Source organism: Drepanopeziza brunnea, assembly GCF_022702325.1.
Source record: "Drepanopeziza brunnea f. sp. 'multigermtubi' strain 214-2 chromosome Unknown ctg5, whole genome shotgun sequence".
NCBI lineage: Eukaryota > Fungi > Ascomycota > Leotiomycetes > Helotiales > Drepanopezizaceae > Drepanopeziza > Drepanopeziza brunnea.
The window spans coordinates 1610304-1630488 of NW_027094068.1; the positions used below are offsets into that span (position 1 = coordinate 1610304).

At 50.1% G+C, this 20185-nt stretch overlaps 9 protein-coding genes across 11 annotated transcripts; 4 read left to right on the plus strand and 5 right to left on the minus strand.

Moving 5' to 3' along the window:
• Window positions 1–68: 68 nt before the first annotated feature.
• On the minus strand, window positions 69–1051 carry L3040_003777 (uncharacterized protein; the record flags this gene model as incomplete). Its single annotated transcript, XM_007294613.1, has 3 exons — window positions 69–83; window positions 155–702; window positions 754–1051. 3 exons carry the CDS (start codon window positions 1049–1051, stop codon window positions 69–71), a joined length of 861 nt encoding a protein of 286 aa, XP_007294675.1.
• Window positions 1052–7164: 6113 nt separating this feature from the next.
• Window positions 7165–8387, minus strand: L3040_003778 (uncharacterized protein; the record flags this gene model as incomplete). Its single annotated transcript, XM_066156538.1, has 3 exons — window positions 7165–7267; window positions 7322–7338; window positions 7434–8387. The coding sequence occupies 3 exons, from the start codon at window positions 8385–8387 to the stop codon at window positions 7165–7167; spliced, it is 1074 nt and encodes a 357-aa protein (XP_066012120.1).
• A 395-nt stretch (window positions 8388–8782) lies between these two features.
• Window positions 8783–10351, plus strand: L3040_003779 (uncharacterized protein; the record flags this gene model as incomplete). The annotated part of the gene is made up of 2 exons (XM_007294610.1): window positions 8783–8924; window positions 8973–10351. 2 exons carry the CDS (start codon window positions 8783–8785, stop codon window positions 10349–10351), a joined length of 1521 nt encoding a protein of 506 aa, XP_007294672.1.
• A 688-nt stretch (window positions 10352–11039) lies between these two features.
• L3040_003780 (uncharacterized protein) lies at window positions 11040–11994 on the minus strand (the record flags this gene model as incomplete). Its single annotated transcript, XM_066156539.1, has 4 exons — window positions 11040–11412; window positions 11468–11795; window positions 11845–11913; window positions 11964–11994. 4 exons carry the CDS (start codon window positions 11992–11994, stop codon window positions 11040–11042), a joined length of 801 nt encoding a protein of 266 aa, XP_066012121.1.
• An 834-nt stretch (window positions 11995–12828) lies between these two features.
• L3040_003781 (uncharacterized protein) lies at window positions 12829–13929 on the plus strand (the record flags this gene model as incomplete). The annotated part of the gene is made up of 1 exon (XM_007294608.1): window positions 12829–13929. The coding sequence occupies one exon, from the start codon at window positions 12829–12831 to the stop codon at window positions 13927–13929; it is 1101 nt and encodes a 366-aa protein (XP_007294670.1).
• Window positions 13930–14183: 254 nt separating this feature from the next.
• L3040_003782 (uncharacterized protein) lies at window positions 14184–15143 on the minus strand (the record flags this gene model as incomplete). Its single annotated transcript, XM_007294607.2, has 1 exon — window positions 14184–15143. The coding sequence occupies one exon, from the start codon at window positions 15141–15143 to the stop codon at window positions 14184–14186; it is 960 nt and encodes a 319-aa protein (XP_007294669.2).
• Window positions 15144–15972: 829 nt separating this feature from the next.
• L3040_003783 (uncharacterized protein) lies at window positions 15973–16516 on the plus strand (the record flags this gene model as incomplete). Of its 3 annotated transcripts, none has more annotated exons than XM_066156541.1 (4): window positions 15973–15977; window positions 16028–16077; window positions 16138–16308; window positions 16386–16516. In XM_066156541.1, the coding sequence occupies 4 exons, from the start codon at window positions 15973–15975 to the stop codon at window positions 16514–16516; spliced, it is 357 nt and encodes a 118-aa protein (XP_066012123.1). The 3 variants fall into 3 exon arrangements, with proteins under 3 accessions (XP_066012123.1, XP_066012122.1, XP_066012124.1); XM_066156540.1 differs by having other exon boundaries at window positions 16138–16221; XM_066156542.1 differs by having other exon boundaries at window positions 16138–16221; window positions 16389–16516.
• Window positions 16517–17414: 898 nt separating this feature from the next.
• On the minus strand, window positions 17415–18224 carry L3040_003784 (uncharacterized protein; the record flags this gene model as incomplete). The annotated part of the gene is made up of 5 exons (XM_007294606.1): window positions 17415–17443; window positions 17497–17662; window positions 17751–17796; window positions 17843–17942; window positions 18017–18224. 5 exons carry the CDS (start codon window positions 18222–18224, stop codon window positions 17415–17417), a joined length of 549 nt encoding a protein of 182 aa, XP_007294668.1.
• Window positions 18225–18857: 633 nt separating this feature from the next.
• On the plus strand, window positions 18858–20095 carry L3040_003785 (uncharacterized protein; the record flags this gene model as incomplete). Its single annotated transcript, XM_007294605.2, has 2 exons — window positions 18858–18992; window positions 19082–20095. The coding sequence occupies 2 exons, from the start codon at window positions 18858–18860 to the stop codon at window positions 20093–20095; spliced, it is 1149 nt and encodes a 382-aa protein (XP_007294667.2).
• Between the last annotated feature and the right edge of the window lie 90 nt (window positions 20096–20185).

Below are 20185 nucleotides of genomic sequence, written 5' to 3' on the forward strand. Positions count from 1 at the left end.
AACCATTGAACGCCGCGGGAAAGAAGTGATGCTAAAAGGACCCAGGAACTCGTTGTCGTCATATGTGCTCAAGCGTTGGTAACCTGGTGATTTGTTAGCCGGTCACGTCTCTCTTGTATGAGATGTGAAGTGGGAGTGAGTGGACGAGGCGTACCTTGAGAATTCTCCTCGAGTAATCTTGGTTGTCGGCGATGCTACCGTTACTCTCTCTCCGTTGTGCCATGACTGCTGGGTCAAGACGCGTGTCGGTGAAAGAAGAAGCACCTGCACTGCTAGTAGGCGGTTTGCCCCCGGCAATGAAGCTGTTCACAGCAGCGTTTCGCTTGTACTCCTCTTCTATATCTCGTCTCTTGCGGTGACGCATAAAAAAGAATAGACCTCCCAATATTCCCGCGATCACGAGGACACCGATAACGACGCCTGCAGCGATGGCCGCTGTATTTGAGCCCCCGCCCGATTTTTCCGAAGGCGGCGTCGAGACGGGGACTGATGTTGAATCGCCGCCAGCTGTCACGACTATAGTCACTCCTCCTTGCGTCACGACGGCTGGCTTGACGGAGGTGGCCTTGTTAGCTGGGGCGGATTGCGTTGCTGCTGGTTTTGATGATGTATTGCTCTCCATATCCTCCTCCGACGGTTCTGCGTTTGTCACCTCGAGCGTTAATCCGGTCAGGTATACACTCCAATGTCCACGGGCACCACCTAGTTACAGATTAGCCTGCTTCCGCCTAGACTGATCAAGTCTATACTCACAGGTATCATCAGGATACCCCGGACACGCCGTAGTGCATTTTGATGGAGCTACATTCGCTTCCACAGGGGGCAGAGTTTCACTACAGAAGCAGTAGGTTGAGTTGGTCATGGCCATCACGGGAAATTGCTTTTCATAGCAGGCATCTCCACAGGATCCGACCGAGTTGAAGTTGGAGGTTCCATTGAATATCAAACCCGTGCTCGAACTAAAGCAGCCCTCGGATGATCTTGTCAGAGCGACGACATTGGAAGCGGTCCAGAGGGCAGTGACCGTGCCGAGTGAGAGGATGGACTTCATGTTGATGTGGTCGATGGCCGGGGCCTAGCAGTGGTGGGTTGGTTTCGATCACTCGATGGTGATGGTTTTCTGGACTAAACGTTTTCGTCGGGGAAGTCCGGACGGAAACGCTGTATCTCCAGATCTCTCTGCACGTCGGGGCTGTGACGGAGACGATCTTCTCGATGGCCTGCCTGGACGACCGACGACCTGAAGGGGATCGTAGAAAGGGGGGGCGTGTCGGCGATGGGAGGGATGAGGTTGGAAGATGGACGACGGGTCGAGAGAGACGATCGGACTGTTGGATGTAGTGAACAGAGACTTCCTGAGTTTGTTTCAACTCGGGGCGTTCTTCTTGGAACGGGATCCCTGGGGTGTGCTGTGCTGGTTGGTGTTTGTCCGGATTCTCCTCTCCCACGAGGCGCGATCGGAATGCTGGACGACGAGATGTTTTTCAGAAAGGAGGCCGTAACGAGTGTGCCCTGGTGGTGGAAGAGATGGACGGGTTACCGCGAGAGAAAGGAAGACATCGGAAACGAAGGATGGATGTGTGGGTTGGGATGGGGTGGAAGGGTTGGAAGGGGTGGAAGGGTGGAAGGGTGGAAGGGTGGAAGGGCGGAGGAGGGAGGCGGTGGAGAGAATCGGGGGGGGTGGTGAGGTGGTTGAGGCAGAAAGGCTGGAAGGAAAGGGGAGATGGGAGGAACAACGCCAGAGAAAGCGAAAGGCTGTGGGACAAGTGGAGACGGGTGGGACGGGTGGGACGGGTGGGGCACTTGCGGGACCCGGGACCCCGGGACCGGCTTAAACTGGAACTAAAGTGGGGCCTGGAAATTGCACTCATTCAAAACATCCACTCTCAGCCAAAGGTAATCTTCAGACGTCAATCACGAAAAAGTATGAATACGTATGAATACGTATGAAGAGGTATGAAGACGTATGAATACGTACGAATAAAGAGGTCGATGAATGGTTGAGAGGGTCGAGAACCCATCGCTCGGCTATTTGTTTGTATAACCCATTCCAACCCTTTCCAACCCTTTCCAACCCTTTCCAATCCAACCCAACCCCACCCAAATCTATGTATGAAGCAGGACGGCTCAGCTCACCCGTGACCACTGACCACTGACCACTGACCACCGACCACCGACCACCGACCACTGCTCAGGTGGTAGCACAAGCGAGTATGGAAACAAGTATGATCGACATGACCCAAGTACTACGTACTACTGTACTACTACACGTTGTACACTACCTACCTCCGCCTACAGTGCCCCCTTTTCTTGTCAATTACTACAATAACCCTTTGTCTGGTCTGGCATCCTGGATAGGTAAAAGTACCGGTACTGCATCTGGATCCGGGTCTGGATCTGCATCCTACTCTGCATCCTACCGCCATCCAGCTCCGTATCTACTACTACTACGTACTATTTCCCTCTCGTCCCTCTCGTCCCTCTCGATTCCGCTCCGGAGCAGCAATTCAACTCGGACACAGTGACCAGTCATCTCGCTGGACCCGTGTTAGGAGTAGGTAGTACGGTAGTAGGACCTAGGTACCCGCACCCACGGACACCTACCTGCCTACCGATCGATCTAACCCCTAATGCGAATCCGCACCATGATCCCTTCCATTCCATTCTTATGGGAGTGACGATAAACTCTGTGATCAACACTCAGCCTCATCGTTTCTGCCGCCCGCATCGCTCGCTCATCTGGCGTTATGCTTCCATCTCGTACAGAGCAGAGTGTACTCTGTTACGTACAGCACGCAGCTCAGCACTATCGCAGGACAAGCAGCGCACAGCCTCTCGCACGAATGAGAAAAAAAAACAAACAAACAAACAAACCAAACAAAGAAAAAAGGTTCAAAGAAGCGCAAGGCGAGCGCTTGGCGCTGCACCTCCTTTTTCGCAGACCGGGCCCGGATGCTGGATATGGGTCACGATACAACTATTTATACTTGCCGCTGTGCATTATTGATTTCTTGTTGCATGATCCGCACGGGACGACAATTTTCGTACGGTTGTGCTGACACTCCACTCCCCACTCCGTATTGGAAGGAATACTAGGTAGTATAAAATGCTATGCTGGGTGCTGCATGCAGGAAACGCATCTTGGTGTCGTGAGGTCGAGGTCGAGGTCGAGGTCTGGCTAATGCCCGTCGGTCGTTTCTGTTTCTGTTTCTGTTTCCGTTTCTGTTTCTGCTTCTGCTGCGGTGCCCTCTTCACCCTCAGTCACCAGTCACACTCTCTCAATCCATCACGGAAAAGGAACACAAGTTCGTCGTTTCCAACAACACCAAGCATCTTGGAAGAGGATCCATCACGGCAGCCAAGGAAATCCTGACAGCTTCCTAACTTCCTTCATGTACGGAGTATAGTGGCTATGTACCCCCTTTCCCCCTTCCACCCCCCCAATGTTACAGCAGACGACGCCCTGTAACCTTCATGACCAGTAACCGGCGTTTCATCCTCACCGTGTCATCAATCAAGCCTCGCGTCTATGTTCAGCTGGAGGTACCGAGGACTGTACAGTACGGCCGACACTGCAATATAAAAAAGGCCAACGCGAAGGGTGCACGGGGGTGCGGGAAGCTGTTCTATACATATGCTCGTCCCTCTTGGTACTTCTCGCAGGCCGTCTCTGAGACAGCGCTTTTCTAATGCCTCAACTTTGCAGCCGCCGCGGCTTGCCCCATGCCCGGATATCTAGCACCATACCACGGGACAGGCCTAAGTATTACCCTTCGAGGGTGCCTCAAAAAGTTAGGTTTCCACTTTAAACCCCTTGGTTACCTTACCCTCGAGGGGCAATACTTACGAATACTTACCGAATGGGACGAGAGCTTTATGAGGCCTCGACAGAAGGGTGTTTGTGGGGCCAGGCCACGTGAGAGGATTAGAGCACGGACCAGGCAGTTGAGGAGTCACCTCCTTCTCTGATGGTTTCTATTTTCTAGCGAATATTTTACATCGACCTGCTCACTTTTAATTCCAGTCTTTCACTTGTAGCTAAGGGTTGTGTTGCTAGATAAAGTAGACGCAGAGCAGGGTGCACGTGCTTTTAAAGCAGTGCACGGATCTCGGGCCTTGGCACTGGTTCCTATAGGTACTGTACCGGTACTATAACCTCGCTCCAATTCTTAATTCTGAGAATACAAGTCAAGTTCTAGAGTTATCAGAATTCTATACATATATATATATATAAAGATACGTCACTTTGAGAATGGATTTATCGATATCAAGTGTTTTTTTTTTTTTTTTTTTTTTTTTTGGTTCAATATTTTAAAATAAAAAAAAAGACCTCGATTCTACCCACTAACCTCCTTCCTTCCGAAACGAAATATATCGAGCTCAACCCTCCTATCGAAGAACACAAGAAGAGCAGCTCAACAGCCTCGTAAATCCCAGCCTCTAAAGTCGAGAGTCCAACCCATGACCTACCGTATTCCGTCGCTAGAAGGGGGGGCTACGATTCTTTCCCTGTACGAGGTGCCCTTTTACGAACCTTCCGCTCTTTTTTTTTTTTTTTTTTTTTTTTTTTTTTTTTTTTTTTTTTTTTTTGGCTTCTGCGGTAGGAAGAGAGATGGGGGGTCTGGCTGAAGAGCCGAGATTGAATTATCGATCTGCGACGGCTTTTTCGAAGAGATCTTTTCTTTTTTATATATCGGCGGTTCGGAATTTCTTTCTTCTGATTTCTTGAATACTACGCCGACTACGATCTATAGTAAAGACTGAAAGGCTGTAAGGAGGCCTACCGGTACTTAAGCGAGCCGACGATTACTTGACGGGCATACCGATTGAAAAGATTAAGAGGATTTGCGATAGAAAGGGAACGTGTGTAAGAGATGGGATGGGAAGGGCTTAGTTCGATTGATCGAAAACACGGTACTGCGCCTTCGAAAGAGCGTTTTGCAAATACACCGGCTCTATCTAAAGGCTACGAACGCGAGCCTTCTTAGCTTTACGACGAAAAAAAAAAACGATGTTTGTATTATACGGATCGAGGCCGCCCGTAAAGCCATACGTATTCGATAGTTATCAAGAGAAAACTCGACGCACAGCGCTATGAATTTGCTTTTAAAAGGTTTATAAGTATTCAGCTATTTGACGAGAGGTTTTCCCTAACGTGGTTTTCACTTACGATTAGATAGTACTTTATATATAATTCCTTTACTTAACACGTCGCCGTACCTTATAACAGGTCCTTAAGGTTTAAGCATTGCGTCTTGGATACCCGCCCGACGTTTATAAACACAACAACAGCAACAATATCAACAATTCCGTCGCTAAAAATCTCCGTGCCTGTTATAGCCCCCGCATTACTTCTCTAGCAGAGCGAGCGAGCGGGTAAGGCTTTTTACGTAGGTACCGGTACCGTACTGTAGCTAGTTCCAACGGCAAGGAACCGTGATGACCAAGCCAGGGTGGAGATCGAAGCTCGAATAAATCCCGCGGTTTCTTAACGTTATACCATAATTATCGATGCAGAAATCCGACGAAATACTAGACAAATCGTCGCCTTCGACGACCGTATAGTACCCGTCGTTAGTGCCCGAGATCCTGGCGCAGTCGCGCTCGCGAGTTTTGCAAGGGACGGTTAAAATCAGGTTGGTGGAAGTCGGGGTGGTAGGATTCATGTTTTGCAGGTCTAGTACAGAAGTGCAAAAGTCGGCCGCGATACCAGCCCAAGTGTCGGTTTTTTCAATAGTGTAAAAGCCGTTGCCGGTGCCGCCGTTAGTGAGATCGGGCCTGCAGCTTCGACGATAAGCCGTTGCGACGCCGAAGAGAGAGGTGAGCAAGAAGAGCTTGTTTTCGAAACGCATAATGGAGTTGGTAAATAAAAGCGATCGTTGTACCGAATCGAGCTTGCAAGAAGATTGTTAAGCACTATGATGAAAGTGTACGATAGAACTGAAAACACAAAGGGGAATGCTTATCTTATATAGTTATGATTGTAAAGTAGTAGCTCGGCAATTTCGTATATATACTTTTTATCGCTAGTATTAAAAATAAAAATACGAGCAATACGTAGTCGTCGGCTCGCTTAAGTAGGCTTTCTTATATCCTTTTAGTTTTAAAAAACATAAGTAGACTTTTAAACTCGTATAAAGGGGCGGTGTGCGTAATATGTTTGTTTCATATGGCCCTCCTTGAGTCGAAAATCATTCTGTTACGTAGTACCACGGTACAGGCCTAAGTATTACCCCTCGAGGGTGCCTTAAAAGTTTAGTTTACACTTTAAACCCCTTGTTTTCCCGGGATCGATTAAAGCGTCATGAGGCCATAAGGCAGAAACAGGCACACATGCATTAGATAGCCACTCGGACGCCGAGCCTCCGACGAAGCTAATCTCAATCGGCTATAGCCTACATCATTCCCGTATTAACTACTCCGTAAACGATTGACTAATAAACGCGCTCACAAAATCGGCTAAGTCGCTAAACTCCGATACTATGAAAATTCGAGTTCGAATCGAATTTAAAGCTTCGCTCGTAATCGATTTGATTCGAATATCACGTGCGAAGCTCGTTAAGCGGCCGCTAGCTTCGCTTTTATTCTTTTAACTAAGGCCTGCTTGCTAGCACCGTATAGTAATAAAAAGAAGGCTAAAAGCGGAAGTTTGAAGAGCCTTAGGTGCACGCTTGAATCAACACGTGACGTAATAATAAACGTAAAGCTTTTTTAACATAAGTAATGGTTTTTTCGAACTGAATACATGTTATCGATAAAATGCTGAAATAGCTTATAATTAGCTAAAAAAAAAGAAGAAGAAAAAAAAGGTAACGTAAAAGAAGTCGAGCGCACGTGCTTAGTATTATAAAAAAAAAGCTAAAAATAGTTTTTATTTCGTTGAATTTGCTTTAAGTCAAACGGCGGAGAAAGTAGCGGGAAAAGTGGCGAGAGGGGTGGCGGAAAAGGTGGCGGGAGAAGTGGCGAAGGAGGCTGTGTTATGCGTGTATGCCTGTTTCTGCCTTATGGCCTCATGACGCTTTAATCGATCCCTGTTTTCCCTACCCTCGAGGGGTAATACTTACGCCTGCGACGTAGTACATTTGAGCACGCCGTTTGACTTTGGTTGTCAACTTCAAACATATATCTCAGTCCTTCTATAAGTATCCGTTCAAGAACTTACAGTCACAACAGGACTCCTGACCAATCCCTTTCCCTCGCATATTCATCCATCGGCGCTTGGTCCCACAGATCTTCTTCCCACGGCGCCCTTCCCGCTGAACAGATACTCCGTAATGGTGAGAGTTGTATCTTGCGACAACATGACGCGGCTGAAACTTACATAGGATGTGAACAATCCTGAGAATCACGCCATTAACCTGACCTCTACTGGTTTAGCCATCGGCTCCGAATCGCCTCCTATCGTAAGGCTTGTACCTCGGCCGCCCTCTCACAGAGTCATATCCTTTGCCTGAACATCTGTAGCCTCCTCGTCCTCTCGGCCTATCACTAGTATATCGAGAATTTTCACCACCCTTTCGTCCCACATTCGAGCCCTCCGAATACTGCACATGGGCATCCCAGGCAGCCAGCTCCGTGTATGGACTCCTCAACCATGCACTCAGCTCATGCAAAAATAACCTCGTAGTTTCTCTCCCCAAGAAATCTTTCAACATCTCTTCAGCCTGCGCTTCGCTCCCCTGTATATCGACCGTCTTCAATATCGCCACAATGTACTCCAGTAAGAACTCGGCATTATTCGCCCTGCGGTCGTTACTCGTAGAAGAGGCATCTGCATTGAGGAATGTGAAGACCTGGAGCTCCCGTCTAATCCATTTGCGTGCTCGTGAAACCAGCTCGGCGTCTGTTGTAAATAATGCAGGCGTGAGATCGCGGAATCGAGAGACTCGGTTGGAGCCTACGTGCAATGAGAAGAGCTGCTGTTCGTAGACCTGCTTGCGTCGAAGCAACGCTTGATCCGGAGTCTGTGTAGGGGCGCTATTGTTTTCCCTCCTTCGATATGGCCTCCTTGGTCTCAATTCGAAGCTAGACGGTCTCGAGTATCCTACGTTTGAGCTTGACGTCGAAACCGAGGGTTCCGATTTCGTCGAGGCGACTTCGTAGGTTCTGAACACCGCTGGCCCTGAGTCCGTAAAATTGTACTGAACAGTTTTAACGTCTGCTTTACAAAGCGGACAACATGACTGCTCTTGTAGCCAGCTGATGAGGCATAGGAAGTCGAACGAGGCGTGTTTACATGGCTGTGCGACGGCCTGGTCGGAGATGCGCTCGAGGCAGATCACACAGCAGTCTCCCTCGGGTTCGGTGGACGCATCGCGGCGCCCAGATATCTCTGCTAGAGCCGTCAGGAGGATCTGGGAGCGGGCATTAAGGGGTTCCGTGTCCATAAGGAAGATGTTACAGTTCTAGGGATGCGAGGCGTGGCTGAAGAATTTAGGGGTTTATGGAGGACTAGTGTCGAGTGGCGATTTCATTGCAGGGTTGAGCGGGAGCTAGCCGATAAGAAGTACGCCGATAAGCTTGACGCGGTCTGGACGCGACTTGACTCCACAACTTCACGTCCTGAAGAATCGTGGACGGAGGCTTAACTAACTTTTCATCACGCTCAGTAAGGGTGAAGAACCAGTTACCAAAAACCCTCCACTGAAAGTCGAAACCACAGAACGGCCGGAACACAATCAATTCAAGTGTCTCTCGTGAACGGTATTCTCTTAACGAAAACGTTACTCTGCTGAAGTGTTGGGCTTGAAGTCTAGGACAAGCAGAGCTCGAAGATCGAAGGATGGACGACTCGAAAAGAGAGGAACTGACTAAAAAGTCCAACATACTGCGTGGGGAATTGAAAATATGGGAGAAGGCTTTCTCTGCTGCCAATGAGGGCAAGAAAGCATCTCGGGAGGACATCAAGAACAACCCTGAAATTGGTGATACCCCTCCATGGTAAAGCAAGAATCTACTCTGACTCTCTGCAGCTGGCAAATACAAGGAATACAACAAGATTCGAGACACTCTTTCCGGAAAGATACCACTACCGCCAACAGCACCTGCGCGCCAGACACCTCGGAAACGCAGACACGAAGAAGCTGGACATGGAATCTCGAAACGACAGCAGATTTCCCGTACGCCTTCGAAAGGCCCGTTGCGTCCGTGGGAGGTAGATCCATACGACTCTCCATCGGTGGTCCGCAATTTGTTCACGCCCTCGAGGAAAGCACTGGGACCGACGCCACAGAAGGATGGGATGGTGCTGGGATTGTTCGATTTGTTGCAAGAAGATGTGTCTGCGCTCACGCCATCACGAAAGAAGATCGAGAAAAAGGAGGCAAAGTTCTCCATGAATGCCACACCACGAAAGCCAGCGACAGAGACTTCACTCACAGGCAGCAAAACCCCCGGGTCCTCGAAACGCCCCTTACTAGATGCCTTCGCCACGCCTGCGAAGAACAGAACTATACTAGGACAAGCAGGGACCCCTTCCTCAGTATCAAAACTGAATTTCAATACCCCGTCATTTCTTAGACGAGACAGTCATCGGATCCCGTTGCCATCCGTAAACGAGGACGAGGACGGCCCAGTCCTCTCCCCCCAAATGGTGCGCGTACCGCGTAAACCGCTCGTCAGAGGTCTAAGCAGTATGCTCGCTGGATTACGGAAAATGGAAGACGAAGCCGCAGATGACGATTTAGAAGCACTGCGAGAGATGGAGATGGAGGAGGTGGGAGGAGGCGCAAGACCTGCACCAGCAGCAAAAGCCATTACCAACCCAAATCCAAAGACCGTAATTCCGGCAGCCACGAAGGATAATATACTGGTACCGGACAAGCCGACGAATCTAGTAGGAGCATTTGACGACGAAGCGCAGTTTGACAGCGAGGGCGAGGAGCCGGCTTTAGGGAGGGACGGGCAGCCGCTGAAGGTGTACAAGAAGAAAGGGCAGAAGCGGACCACAAGACGGGTGAAGATGAAACCCAGCCGCTCCAAACCCCAGCCTAGACCCCAGGAATCCAAAACTCCCGCCGACGACGACGACGAAGACGGCGCCGACGACGTTGCCGCTCCAGGCATAGACGCTGTCCCCGAGACCCAGCAGGACGAGCCGGCGCCCTTCGAAGATGCGCGGAACTTTGATAGCGATTCGCAGTCGGAGTATACGGCTTCCGAGGGGGGCACGAGGTACAGGCGGCCGGATCAGAGCAAGAAGCGCAAGGGGGTAACGAAGGATGGGAAGATCAGGAAAGTGGCGAGGAAGGTCGGGGTGGTGGCGCATCAGAATTTCAAGAGGCTGAAGCTGAGGAACTCGGGAGCGAAGGGAGGACCGGCACACAATAGTAGGTTTAGGAGGAAGAAGTAAAGGTCACACGAGAACGGAACCATGAAGAATGCAGTGAGCCCTGTCATGAGGTTGATTTAGATAGATAGGATAGGTAGATGAATGGATAAATAAATGGCTTTGGCGAGTATAGATTAACGAATTTCACCCACCAAGCCTTGGATTCTGCACGTTGTTCTTTTTTTTCTGCGTTGGCTTCGGATGATGCTCGTCATGTCATTCTCGCCTCCTTCCTTCCTCTTCCGTCTTGAGAGCCCCCATACATACAAGCTCGATGCCTCCTCTCCAACCACTATCCATCATTAACTAACCAACATCCCATGCATGCATGCATGGCATGCTATCCATCACATTTATTCATCCAGATCATGTCCCTGTCTGCATCATCCCGCCCTCCTTATTAACAAGTAAGGTCGCCCAAATTAAAAGCAATCCCAGTTCTGGTAAACTCCGGCCCAAATGCGTTTCGCTCTCTGCCTCCATCCATTTATACACGAGATCCAAATCGGGAATTTCGACCCGTTTTCTCTCTCTCTCCCTCTCTCTTCTCTCTTGTTCAACATCGAACAAATTTTTTTCGATGAAACCAGATTCTATCCTAGTGTCGTCGTGACGCTCATTCACCATGCTCGCTGAAAAGGTATCAAAATCAAACTGCTCCCTCCCTATCGAAAAAAAATTAACAAAAAATTCCAATATGCATGTCCTATCACGAGAACGCTTCGTTCAGCACCCTGATACTCAGGATCATAACCAGCAGCCCTATGGTGACGATGATGAGGAGCGTGAAGCCGAACCAGCCGAGGACCATGGCTGTAGTTCCGACGCCGCTCTTGACGCTGCCGTTGCCGAAGTCTTGCGCAATGACGGACGCGGCGACCGAGGCGGTGTGCTGCCAGAGGACGGAGACGAGCACGAAGATGGAAGCGATGAAGATGATGGCGAGGGCGATTTGGGAGACGGGGCGCGAGGGGAAGGGCTTGACTTCGCGCTCGCTGCCGTGGGCGTCTTCTTCTTCGTGCCAGCCTGGGAAGGTTGCGAGGAGGACGAGACAGATGAATGCGAAGACGATGGCGATGATTCTGCTTCTCGTTAGCAGCTGACTGGGTGAGTGTTGGCGGATCGCGGCAGGCTTACATCAGGTAGGGGAATACAATCATGTCCTTGAACTGGCTGGCGAGCCAGACCAAGTTCAGAGGATCTTGCGTCAACGCGATCTCATTGGCGAGAGACGTGGCATTGTTGCTGCAGAGCCACGACCCTCCGTCCGGGTTGATGCAGATACCAAAGTATCCGACTCTTGCTGCTAATACGGCGTCTCCCGCTATCACTGCGATGGCATTGTGGACATTGAAGTCGACTTGGGCGGTGGATGGCTTGGGCGCGTAGTCCTCGTAGTACAGGGAGATGAGAAAGATGCCCGGTATCAGCGGTGATGAGGAAGAGCATCCTGCTAATAATAGAGCTGTAAATTTGTTAGGTAGATTTTGACATGAGTTGCGGATGGAGCTTACACAGTAATATGATAGCAATCGCAATCAGAATCATAAGCACATGATGGTATCCAAGGAACGGTATCAGCCCTGCTGCGGATTAGCATCTGCAGCACGAATGTTTTCCTCAAGAGACGTACTCATCCACCCAACTTGAAACCTTTGTGCCATTGCGACGTTCTCCTACAGAACACTCGCAGCACCAGTAAGGCGACGTTGGGAGCGCAGCTGGAATGTGCCCGCAACGCTGCAGAATCGAACGTGGTTCGAACGTGGTGTTTAAGATGGGATCGAGAGAGCGATTTCGAGGAATGCAAATCTCGACTCGTGGATGGGCGGGCTATTTTGGAGAGAGTGCGCGGGTAGAAGGTAGAAGTTCTGTGGTATCTTTTGGTCAATAAGGCAGAACGGATGCAGGTATTGTATGGGTGGGAGGGTGGGAAGTTTGGGAGAGAGGAAAAACCGAGTTGGGGTCCTTTTCGAGAAGAGAGATCCGTCCGTCAGCTAGTATGGGTTCGCAGTGCTGAGAATATGAGGTGGCTATTTTTTCCTATATTCCCGCCTTCCAATTTTTGCATTGGCTGAAGTCTTTCGTTTCCCAAGATGCGTAACTTGTTTATCAGGGTGGTTGGGAGGGTGACGGATCCCCCGCTAGCGGGTCTTGGTTGTGGTTCTCGCTTGACGGGCCGGTGCATAATAAGTGGGCCAGAGGTGTGGACTGAGAGAATTAAGCGAAGCTTGGCTAGATACACCTGGACTTGGTATACTACACAATTAGCTTCGACCAAACTTGAATGAAGTTGGCATAGCCGATGCCCTAACTTGCTATCATTAATCATCATTACCATCATTATCTTTTCGAAGTGCATGCCCGAATCCTATACATTGTTTTCTCGAGGAATCGTCTGACGCGACATCTCTCGTATTCATATTAAGTTTACTACTGCTGCTATCACTACGGAGTATATCACTATCACTATCACTGGTACCTGTCCGTTCGTTACCATGGCACCGCTCAAATCAGCCCTCTCGCACCAAGAAATGCAGGATCTCGTGGCACCTGGACTCAAGAAACCACTGCTGGATGACCTCCTTCCCCGACCCACTCGTCGTTCGTATCCTCTATCTCTGAGCCTTACTCCGCCACCGGAAACCAAGGAGATTGAGCAGCCGGGCTTTGTTTACTTCGGCCTGCTTCCCCCCGAGGTCCGTCTGAGTATTTGGCGATTTTGTCTTCCCGGTCCACGACTGGTCCCGGTCCGCTACCGACATGAGACCACAACCTACACATCTCGAATCCACGGCCCAAAATGCCTCAGCATCAACCGGGAGTCTCGCGATGAAGCACTCAGATTCTACCACGAATTACGCATTGGCCCTTACCGGAACGTCGGCTGCTACGTCGATCTCAGCATCGACACCGTCTACTTCCGAGCCAGCCTCTATGGACACAAAAACAACATATCCTATCAAACCCGAATGACAATACCCGCAACTCGCGGCCATTTCTTCCACTACCACCGAGCCGTTAACGTCGAGGGTACGGAAGTCGCCGACGATCTCGTTCCCATCCGGATGCACTCCAAGATCGTCATCGACGACCTTCTCCATAGCCTCGACAGCCCGATCATCCTGGAGAACCTGCACACAGACCAAGATACCTGGTTCTCCATCCAAGGCTTCTACAGATGCAACCGCCACTTGCACCCAATCCTGATCTCAAAGCTGACGCTCGTGAGCGAGCGGAAACCATATGGTAGGAAAACCAAACCGTACTTGCGAGACCCCGTCTGGCCCACAAAGGAGGAGAGGCCTATGCAAGACTACTTTTCACCGAGGACGGAAACGGAGAATCACGAAACGCAGTTTAGGCTGGAGTTGCCGGACTTGATGTGGCCCTCGAGCGACATGCGTGCCACGAGCTATCCGGATGATGAGGTAGCCCTCGATAAGCACATGGCACGAATAAAGGAGAGGATCTGGGATGCCCATTGCAAGAGTAACTGGCTTGATTGGATGGCGAATGACAAGGTGGCTAAGCGCTTGTTTGTCAAGATTGAGGTCAAGGTTATGTCCGAAAGTATGGACGGTATGCTGGGCGATTGAGAAGAGGAATTCCGGGACTGAAAGGGTGCGCTGCTGCTTTATCTGATAGTAGTTCAAGGCGGAACCAGGTAAGCGCACGGGAAATGTTGTGGGAAGATTAATCGCTGGATGGTGCAGGCTAATGGGAGATCCTGTCTTCGCTTTTTGCCAGATCATCGATCGCGTGGGCTGGTTGTGGCAGACGGGACACCTTGTACTTAATAATAATATAATACGTGGAGCTACCGCACGCATTCCTGTCAAACTCGTCTTCGTCACATACCCGCCCACGTATTCCCTACCAACCGATTCGCAACCCTCTCGACATAGTGGCCCGTCGCAGTGATCCCATCCGACAAATCATCCCTGTTCACCCTCCCCGAATTGTACGCCCTACACGCATGATACCAATTACGATCCCACTTGTGAAAGCACTGGATCAGTCCATCTCCATGCCTCGTTCCCTGCGCCCCATCTCGGATCATTCTCTCGATACACCACTCTGGGTATCTGGCGTCCCATTCCTGGCCGTTGTGGGCTTGCATCAAGCCCGTGTTCTTGATGAAATCCGGCGCGGGCGAGAGCGTAGTTGGTACACGAACGTTGCCACCTGATTCCTGCATGATGATGCAGAGGATGACTCGGGGGTCGACGCCGGACTCGTAGGCGACGATCGGGATCCATTTCTTGATCGCGGCGACCTCGCTGGGTGAGGACGAGAGGAGCATCAGGCGCTCGTTGATTCTGAGGAGGTGCTCATAGCTGGCCCAGCGTTGCGGGTGGGGAAAGTTGGTGCATGGGCCAGACATGTTCTCGTAGCCAGCAATGTGCTGGTGGGTGTGCCTGATCGCTCCATGCTGGCTGCTGCTTGCGGCGGCAGGCTTGGGCGGGACTCTGATCACCTGCCCGACTTGCAGCGATTCCGGTCTGACTCCTGGGTTCGAGGCTTGCACACTGGCGACATCGACGCCGATTCTCCTGGCAATGGCGTCAAAGGTATCGCCTGAAGTGATTGTGTACGTTCCAGCGGAGGGAGCTGAAGTTGGTGCCGGGTAAGAAGGGACAGGATGTCCGGCCGGTCCTGGGATGTTGATGACTTGGCCAACCTGAAGTGATTCAGGCCGGACACCTGGATTCATGCTCTGGATACTTGCAACATCCACATTGAGCCTCTGGGCGATTGCGAAGAAAGTGTCGCCCGATACAATGGTGTACTTTCCGCTGCTGGCGGACATCTTTGACGGCGTGGCCGTGTAAGGGGACGAGCAAGACCGCGGGTCCTGATCGAGGCTCAGAACGAGACTTGAGAAGCCTGTGATCTCTTCCGATCAGTCTCGGGTTTATGCTTCGGACTGTCTATACAATCAAGGGCAGATTCTGTAAACGATAGCGTCGCCGGGAGGCGTCGCCGGGAGGCTTCGTCGGAACGAAGGATGCGATTAAGAAGTGCTGTCGATTGAGCCGGGAACAGGCGGACCAGAACTTTCTCCCTGTACGGATCCTTAAGCTCTTGAATTTTTGTAATTGAAGCCAGCGATAGCCGAAAGAGTGAATGTAATTGTTCAATAATTCTCTCGATAATGTCTGTTTTGCGTACCTTACACAGCCTCCGGGTAATCCGGGGATCCGGCCTGTAAGGTACTCTGTATATAAGTTAGAATAGTGCTTGGATCTATCTTACGCGTGTTTTTCAGCCTTTTCTTTTTAGACTCCGGATGTTGAGAGAGAGAATACAGTATTAATGTTAACAACATACGAGATCACTTGGACTGGCCTTGACGAGATCCGACTCGGCTGCACCCACTAGCGCGACTCTCTTCACCGTCTCCCCATTCGTCAGCACCTCCACGAACGACCTTCCAAGTTTTGTGTCTTTTGGTCTTATGCAACGTCGACAGCTGAAAGTCACGAGATTGACCCCGGCCCGGTATTATAATCTTTCAGCTTGACCAGGTCTGAGCAAATGTGCAATGGACAGCATCATAACCACCTTACCCGAAGATTGACTTTGGTGTACGAGCGGGGCATTGGATCCTTCAAGGAACACCCAGTCACAGTTGCGAGATGTCGTGGGGACAATCCTTGCGCCTCTACAGCCGGTGTTGATCATAAGCCATAGCACGAGGACGACGACGACTACGGAGTATCTGAAGGCTTGCAAGTTTGTAGGTAAGTACTTGGTCTATTAAGTGCTGGCCAACAAGGCCAACAAGGCTGACATGGCGACAGCACTTCCGGCAAAGATGCCAGGCCCCTTGGTGAACGTTCTGGAACTTAGGTGGAAGTCAAATGTAAAATCTGACAACACGATGTGTGCGTGGAATGACGACTTGTCGCGGCTTAATTCAAGAGCTGGATATTATTGTGTTTCTCATGTTTCTACCACCACCCCTGGTTGTGGTAAATTGTATCCCTATGTCCAAAGCCTGAGCGCGTCTGAAGGTTTAAAATACACACACCCGCTAACCCTGTGCCAGTAGTCTCCCTGACAGCTCCCCTTAAAGAGTATTTTCAGACGCGCAAGCCGGCCATCAATCCTGAAGGGGGGAAAAACTTGTGCTACTTGGACAAGCCACAAAAGAACTACTGTCGTACCAAGAACGCTTGAAAATCACAGACAGAATTCGCTATTCGCGACTAATAACTATATTGAAACGGCAACAGATGATGTAGAATGAATGAGAAGCTCTGATCCTGTATACGCTGCCTGTCGGCAATCCATAGGCTCGCTAGTCATTCATGTATCCCGTCGGGGACATAGAGGTTTATCAAGCCCGGGCTGAAAAGCTCAGCCTTGAGAGATCGTGGAAGGCGGGTTGGGGGGTGTAGAAGATGGGAAATTGAATTGTTCGTGTTTGAATATCTCAAGTTTGACAATGGCAATGAGCTGAGCTCGAGTACCTACCTGGGTCCAGGAATGCTTTGAAATCTTTGGGCGAATCTGAATGCTGGAGCTGAGAAGAGAAGATATATAGAAGCAGGCTAAACCTAGAGAGACAGGTTCAAGCATCTTTACCAAGCGGATTGCAAATATCACTTCCAGGAATCATTGGCAAAACAACAGCACCTTGGTCGAGCACGACTTAAAGAATACGTTCCGAAAGAACCAACACAGAAGAGATGCAAATGAATGGGTGACAAGCCCGTCCTGCTTAGCGCTGCGTGTGAGGCAGGGTCTGTGAATGCCGATGTTTGCGGTTGAACAATAGCAGATGTCGAATGCATTTTGTTGTTGGAAATAAATGACGAGATAGCAATAATTTTTGAAGGAACTTTCCTTCGATGAATATGAAGTGGAATCAGAATTCGAAGAGACAATTGTCTGGAAATTGAAGGTTCATAAAGCAGATCGATCTACTTGGCCTTGAACTCTGGAATTTGGCATCTGGACTTTGAGGAATTGGTGCTTCAGGCAATAGGGCTTAAGCCGTCCAATTTGCTTTTTGATCTCTGCTACTCATCATACATTCATCCCATCTCACTCAGTTGAGGATCTCAGTAACCGTTTAGCCCAGGACCTTCTCAGCAGCAGAGACTTGCGAAGCCAATTAGCACTTGCATCCCCAGAAGAAGGGGCTTCGAACTTACCATCAAGACCAGTGTTGTCCGGCTCGACATGCATTGCCTTGACCTTGCCATCCTCGATCTCAAGAGCATACCGCTTACTTCTTGGTCCGCCGAAGATGGCAGCTCCGTCAAAAGCTAGGTCAAGCGCCTCTGTGAACTTAGCGGTAGGGTCCCCGAGGAAGCGGATCTTTAAATAGTCAGCTTCATAATAGGACGCCTCTTATTCGTTCGGTTGCTGGGATGGACCCAAGTCATATGAGATGGCGAGAACATACACCTGAGCTAGCGGTAGGATCTAGAGAATCGGCCCAAGCTTTTGTGCTGCGAACTGTTAGAGACCGTTGAATGTAGAGACATTGAGACTTACACAAATGGGTCGTTGACAGCGACAACAAAGACATCACCAGCGCTCTTCAGCTTCTTGTGGTTGATGTAACCTGGGACATGCGAGTTCGAACATGAGGGGCCTGAGATTTCAATGTCAGCAATTGGTAAGTCGACATAATAGGGGCCAAATCATCAAGCCATGAAGAATGCTTACTGAACGCCGCTGGAACACCGATGATCAAGGCCTTGCCCTTGATGGCTTCGCTGAGATTAACCTTGTTGCCAGGGGAGTTCTCAACCAAAACATCAAGGTTTGGGAGCTTGTCGCCGACCTTGATGAAGGCGCGGCGGGAAGCGTGAAAGGCCCTGCTTGAGCGTGGGGCGGCGAGAGCCCAGCGGCGGAGAATATTGGTTGATGCCATTGTGTGAGGTGATTTCATGAATTGGTGATCGTAGCTAGCAGATGAGGCTGGAGTTGCAGTGTGGAGCTACTTAAGCTTTCAAATTAAGATGGCTAGCGTCTCGCTACAAGACGGAGAGGTCTTGTGCAAGGTAAGTACACATCTTATTTCCGACCTCGACTGTACTATACAACCAACCATCATGATGAATATTCGAACAAATCCCGTTATCCCTTAACAGTGCTGGGTTTACAAATACCATCATGAATGTTGCCAGAGACTCGAGAGAATCACGTTTCGCCCCTGGAAAAGGCAGATGCCATCAGCCCGACTCGACTTGCTTCCCGCCCTCTCATTGGAGCGCATCCTCTTAACTTTAATCCCCCGGAATCTGGGGTAAAATGCGGAGATCGTAGTGTCCGTACGCCTTCATCATGGTCATGCGGTCTGCGGCGTCGGACTGAGAATTATGCCGTCCTTAAATTGCCATCGCAGGAGGACTTCACATGATCAGCTTCGGTCTTTTGCGTCCCGGGACTGGGTAAGTAAGTATCAGACAAGTAGTTTTAGGGAAGTATAAGAACAGGCAATGGTCTTCCTCTTCTTCTGTTCCCTTGTATTCTGTATAGGTTCCTGCATTTGAACTTTGAAAGCATGCATCTCTTCCTCCCTGTCGTTTCCCTCCTCTTCGGTGCTGTTTCTACAGCCCAATCGCCCGTTCCGTCTTCGACTTTTTCTAAAGTCACGGTATTCGTTCCACCTCAGAACTATACGGATCCAGGCGTTTTAGTAAGTCATTAATGACCCTGCGAAGAAGAAAAAAAAAAGAAGAAAAGAGAAAGAAAGAGAGAAAGAAAGGCAATTAATTTCGCGTCCAGTATGCTCGAACTGTCGAACTATCACAGGGAGTACTGCTCGCCACATGGGAGAACTACAGCCCCGAACCGCCACTTGTATATTTCCCCATCTACAAGAGCGTAGATGGAGGGCGAACGTGGAAGGAGATCTCCAGAGTCCAAGACAAGGTCAATAACTGGGGCCTACGCTACCAGCCGTTCCTCTACGTCCTACCAGTGAATGTGGGAAAATTCCCAGCTGGAACGGTTCTCATATCTGGAAGCGCTATCCCCACGGACTTGAGCCTCATCAAGATCGAGGTCTATGCAAGTCTTGACCAAGGCAAAACCTGGGAATTTGTCTCGCATGTTGCTTCGGGGGGAGCAGCCATTCCAAATAATGGCGTTCCCGCTATCTGGGAACCCTTTCTGATGTACTACAAGGGCGAAATCGTCCTCTATTACTCCGATCAGAGGGATCCAGCCTATGGCCAGAAGCTCGTCCACACAACAACGAAAGACTTGGTCAACTGGAGCGCCGATGTCGACGATGTCGTCTCGGCACGATATACCGATCGCCCGGGCATGACTACCGTAGCATTGCTTCCCAACGGCAAATACATCATGACTTACGAGTTTGGAGGAGGTCCAACTGTGACTGGAACTGCCTACCAGTTCCCGGTTAACTACCGCATCAACGCCAACCCTCTCGACTTCAATAGTTCTGTGAGCATTCCTATCTACACGAACGACAAGATCCAGCCTTTTGGCTCTCCCTACGTCGTCTGGTCACCTACTGGGGGTGAAAACGGCACGATCATCGTCAGCTCTGGTACCAACAGTCAAATCTTTGTCAACCAGGCTCTGGGTGATGCAAGTGCGTGGAAGTCTGTGCCGACTCCAGAGGGAATCTCTTATACGAGACATTTGAGGGTGCTCGAGTCAAATCCGAATCACCTGCTCATCATGGGAGGTGGGGTTCTGCCTCCGAGCACGACAAATAGGATTACTGTGTCTGTGATTGACATTGCGGAGAGTCTGAAGCAAGCTAGTTGAGTTGTGGAGGATAGTCGATAATAATAAATAGGGGATGAATAGCAACGCAATTGCAAAAAGTCTCTGGTTTAAGAGATAGAAATAGCTATC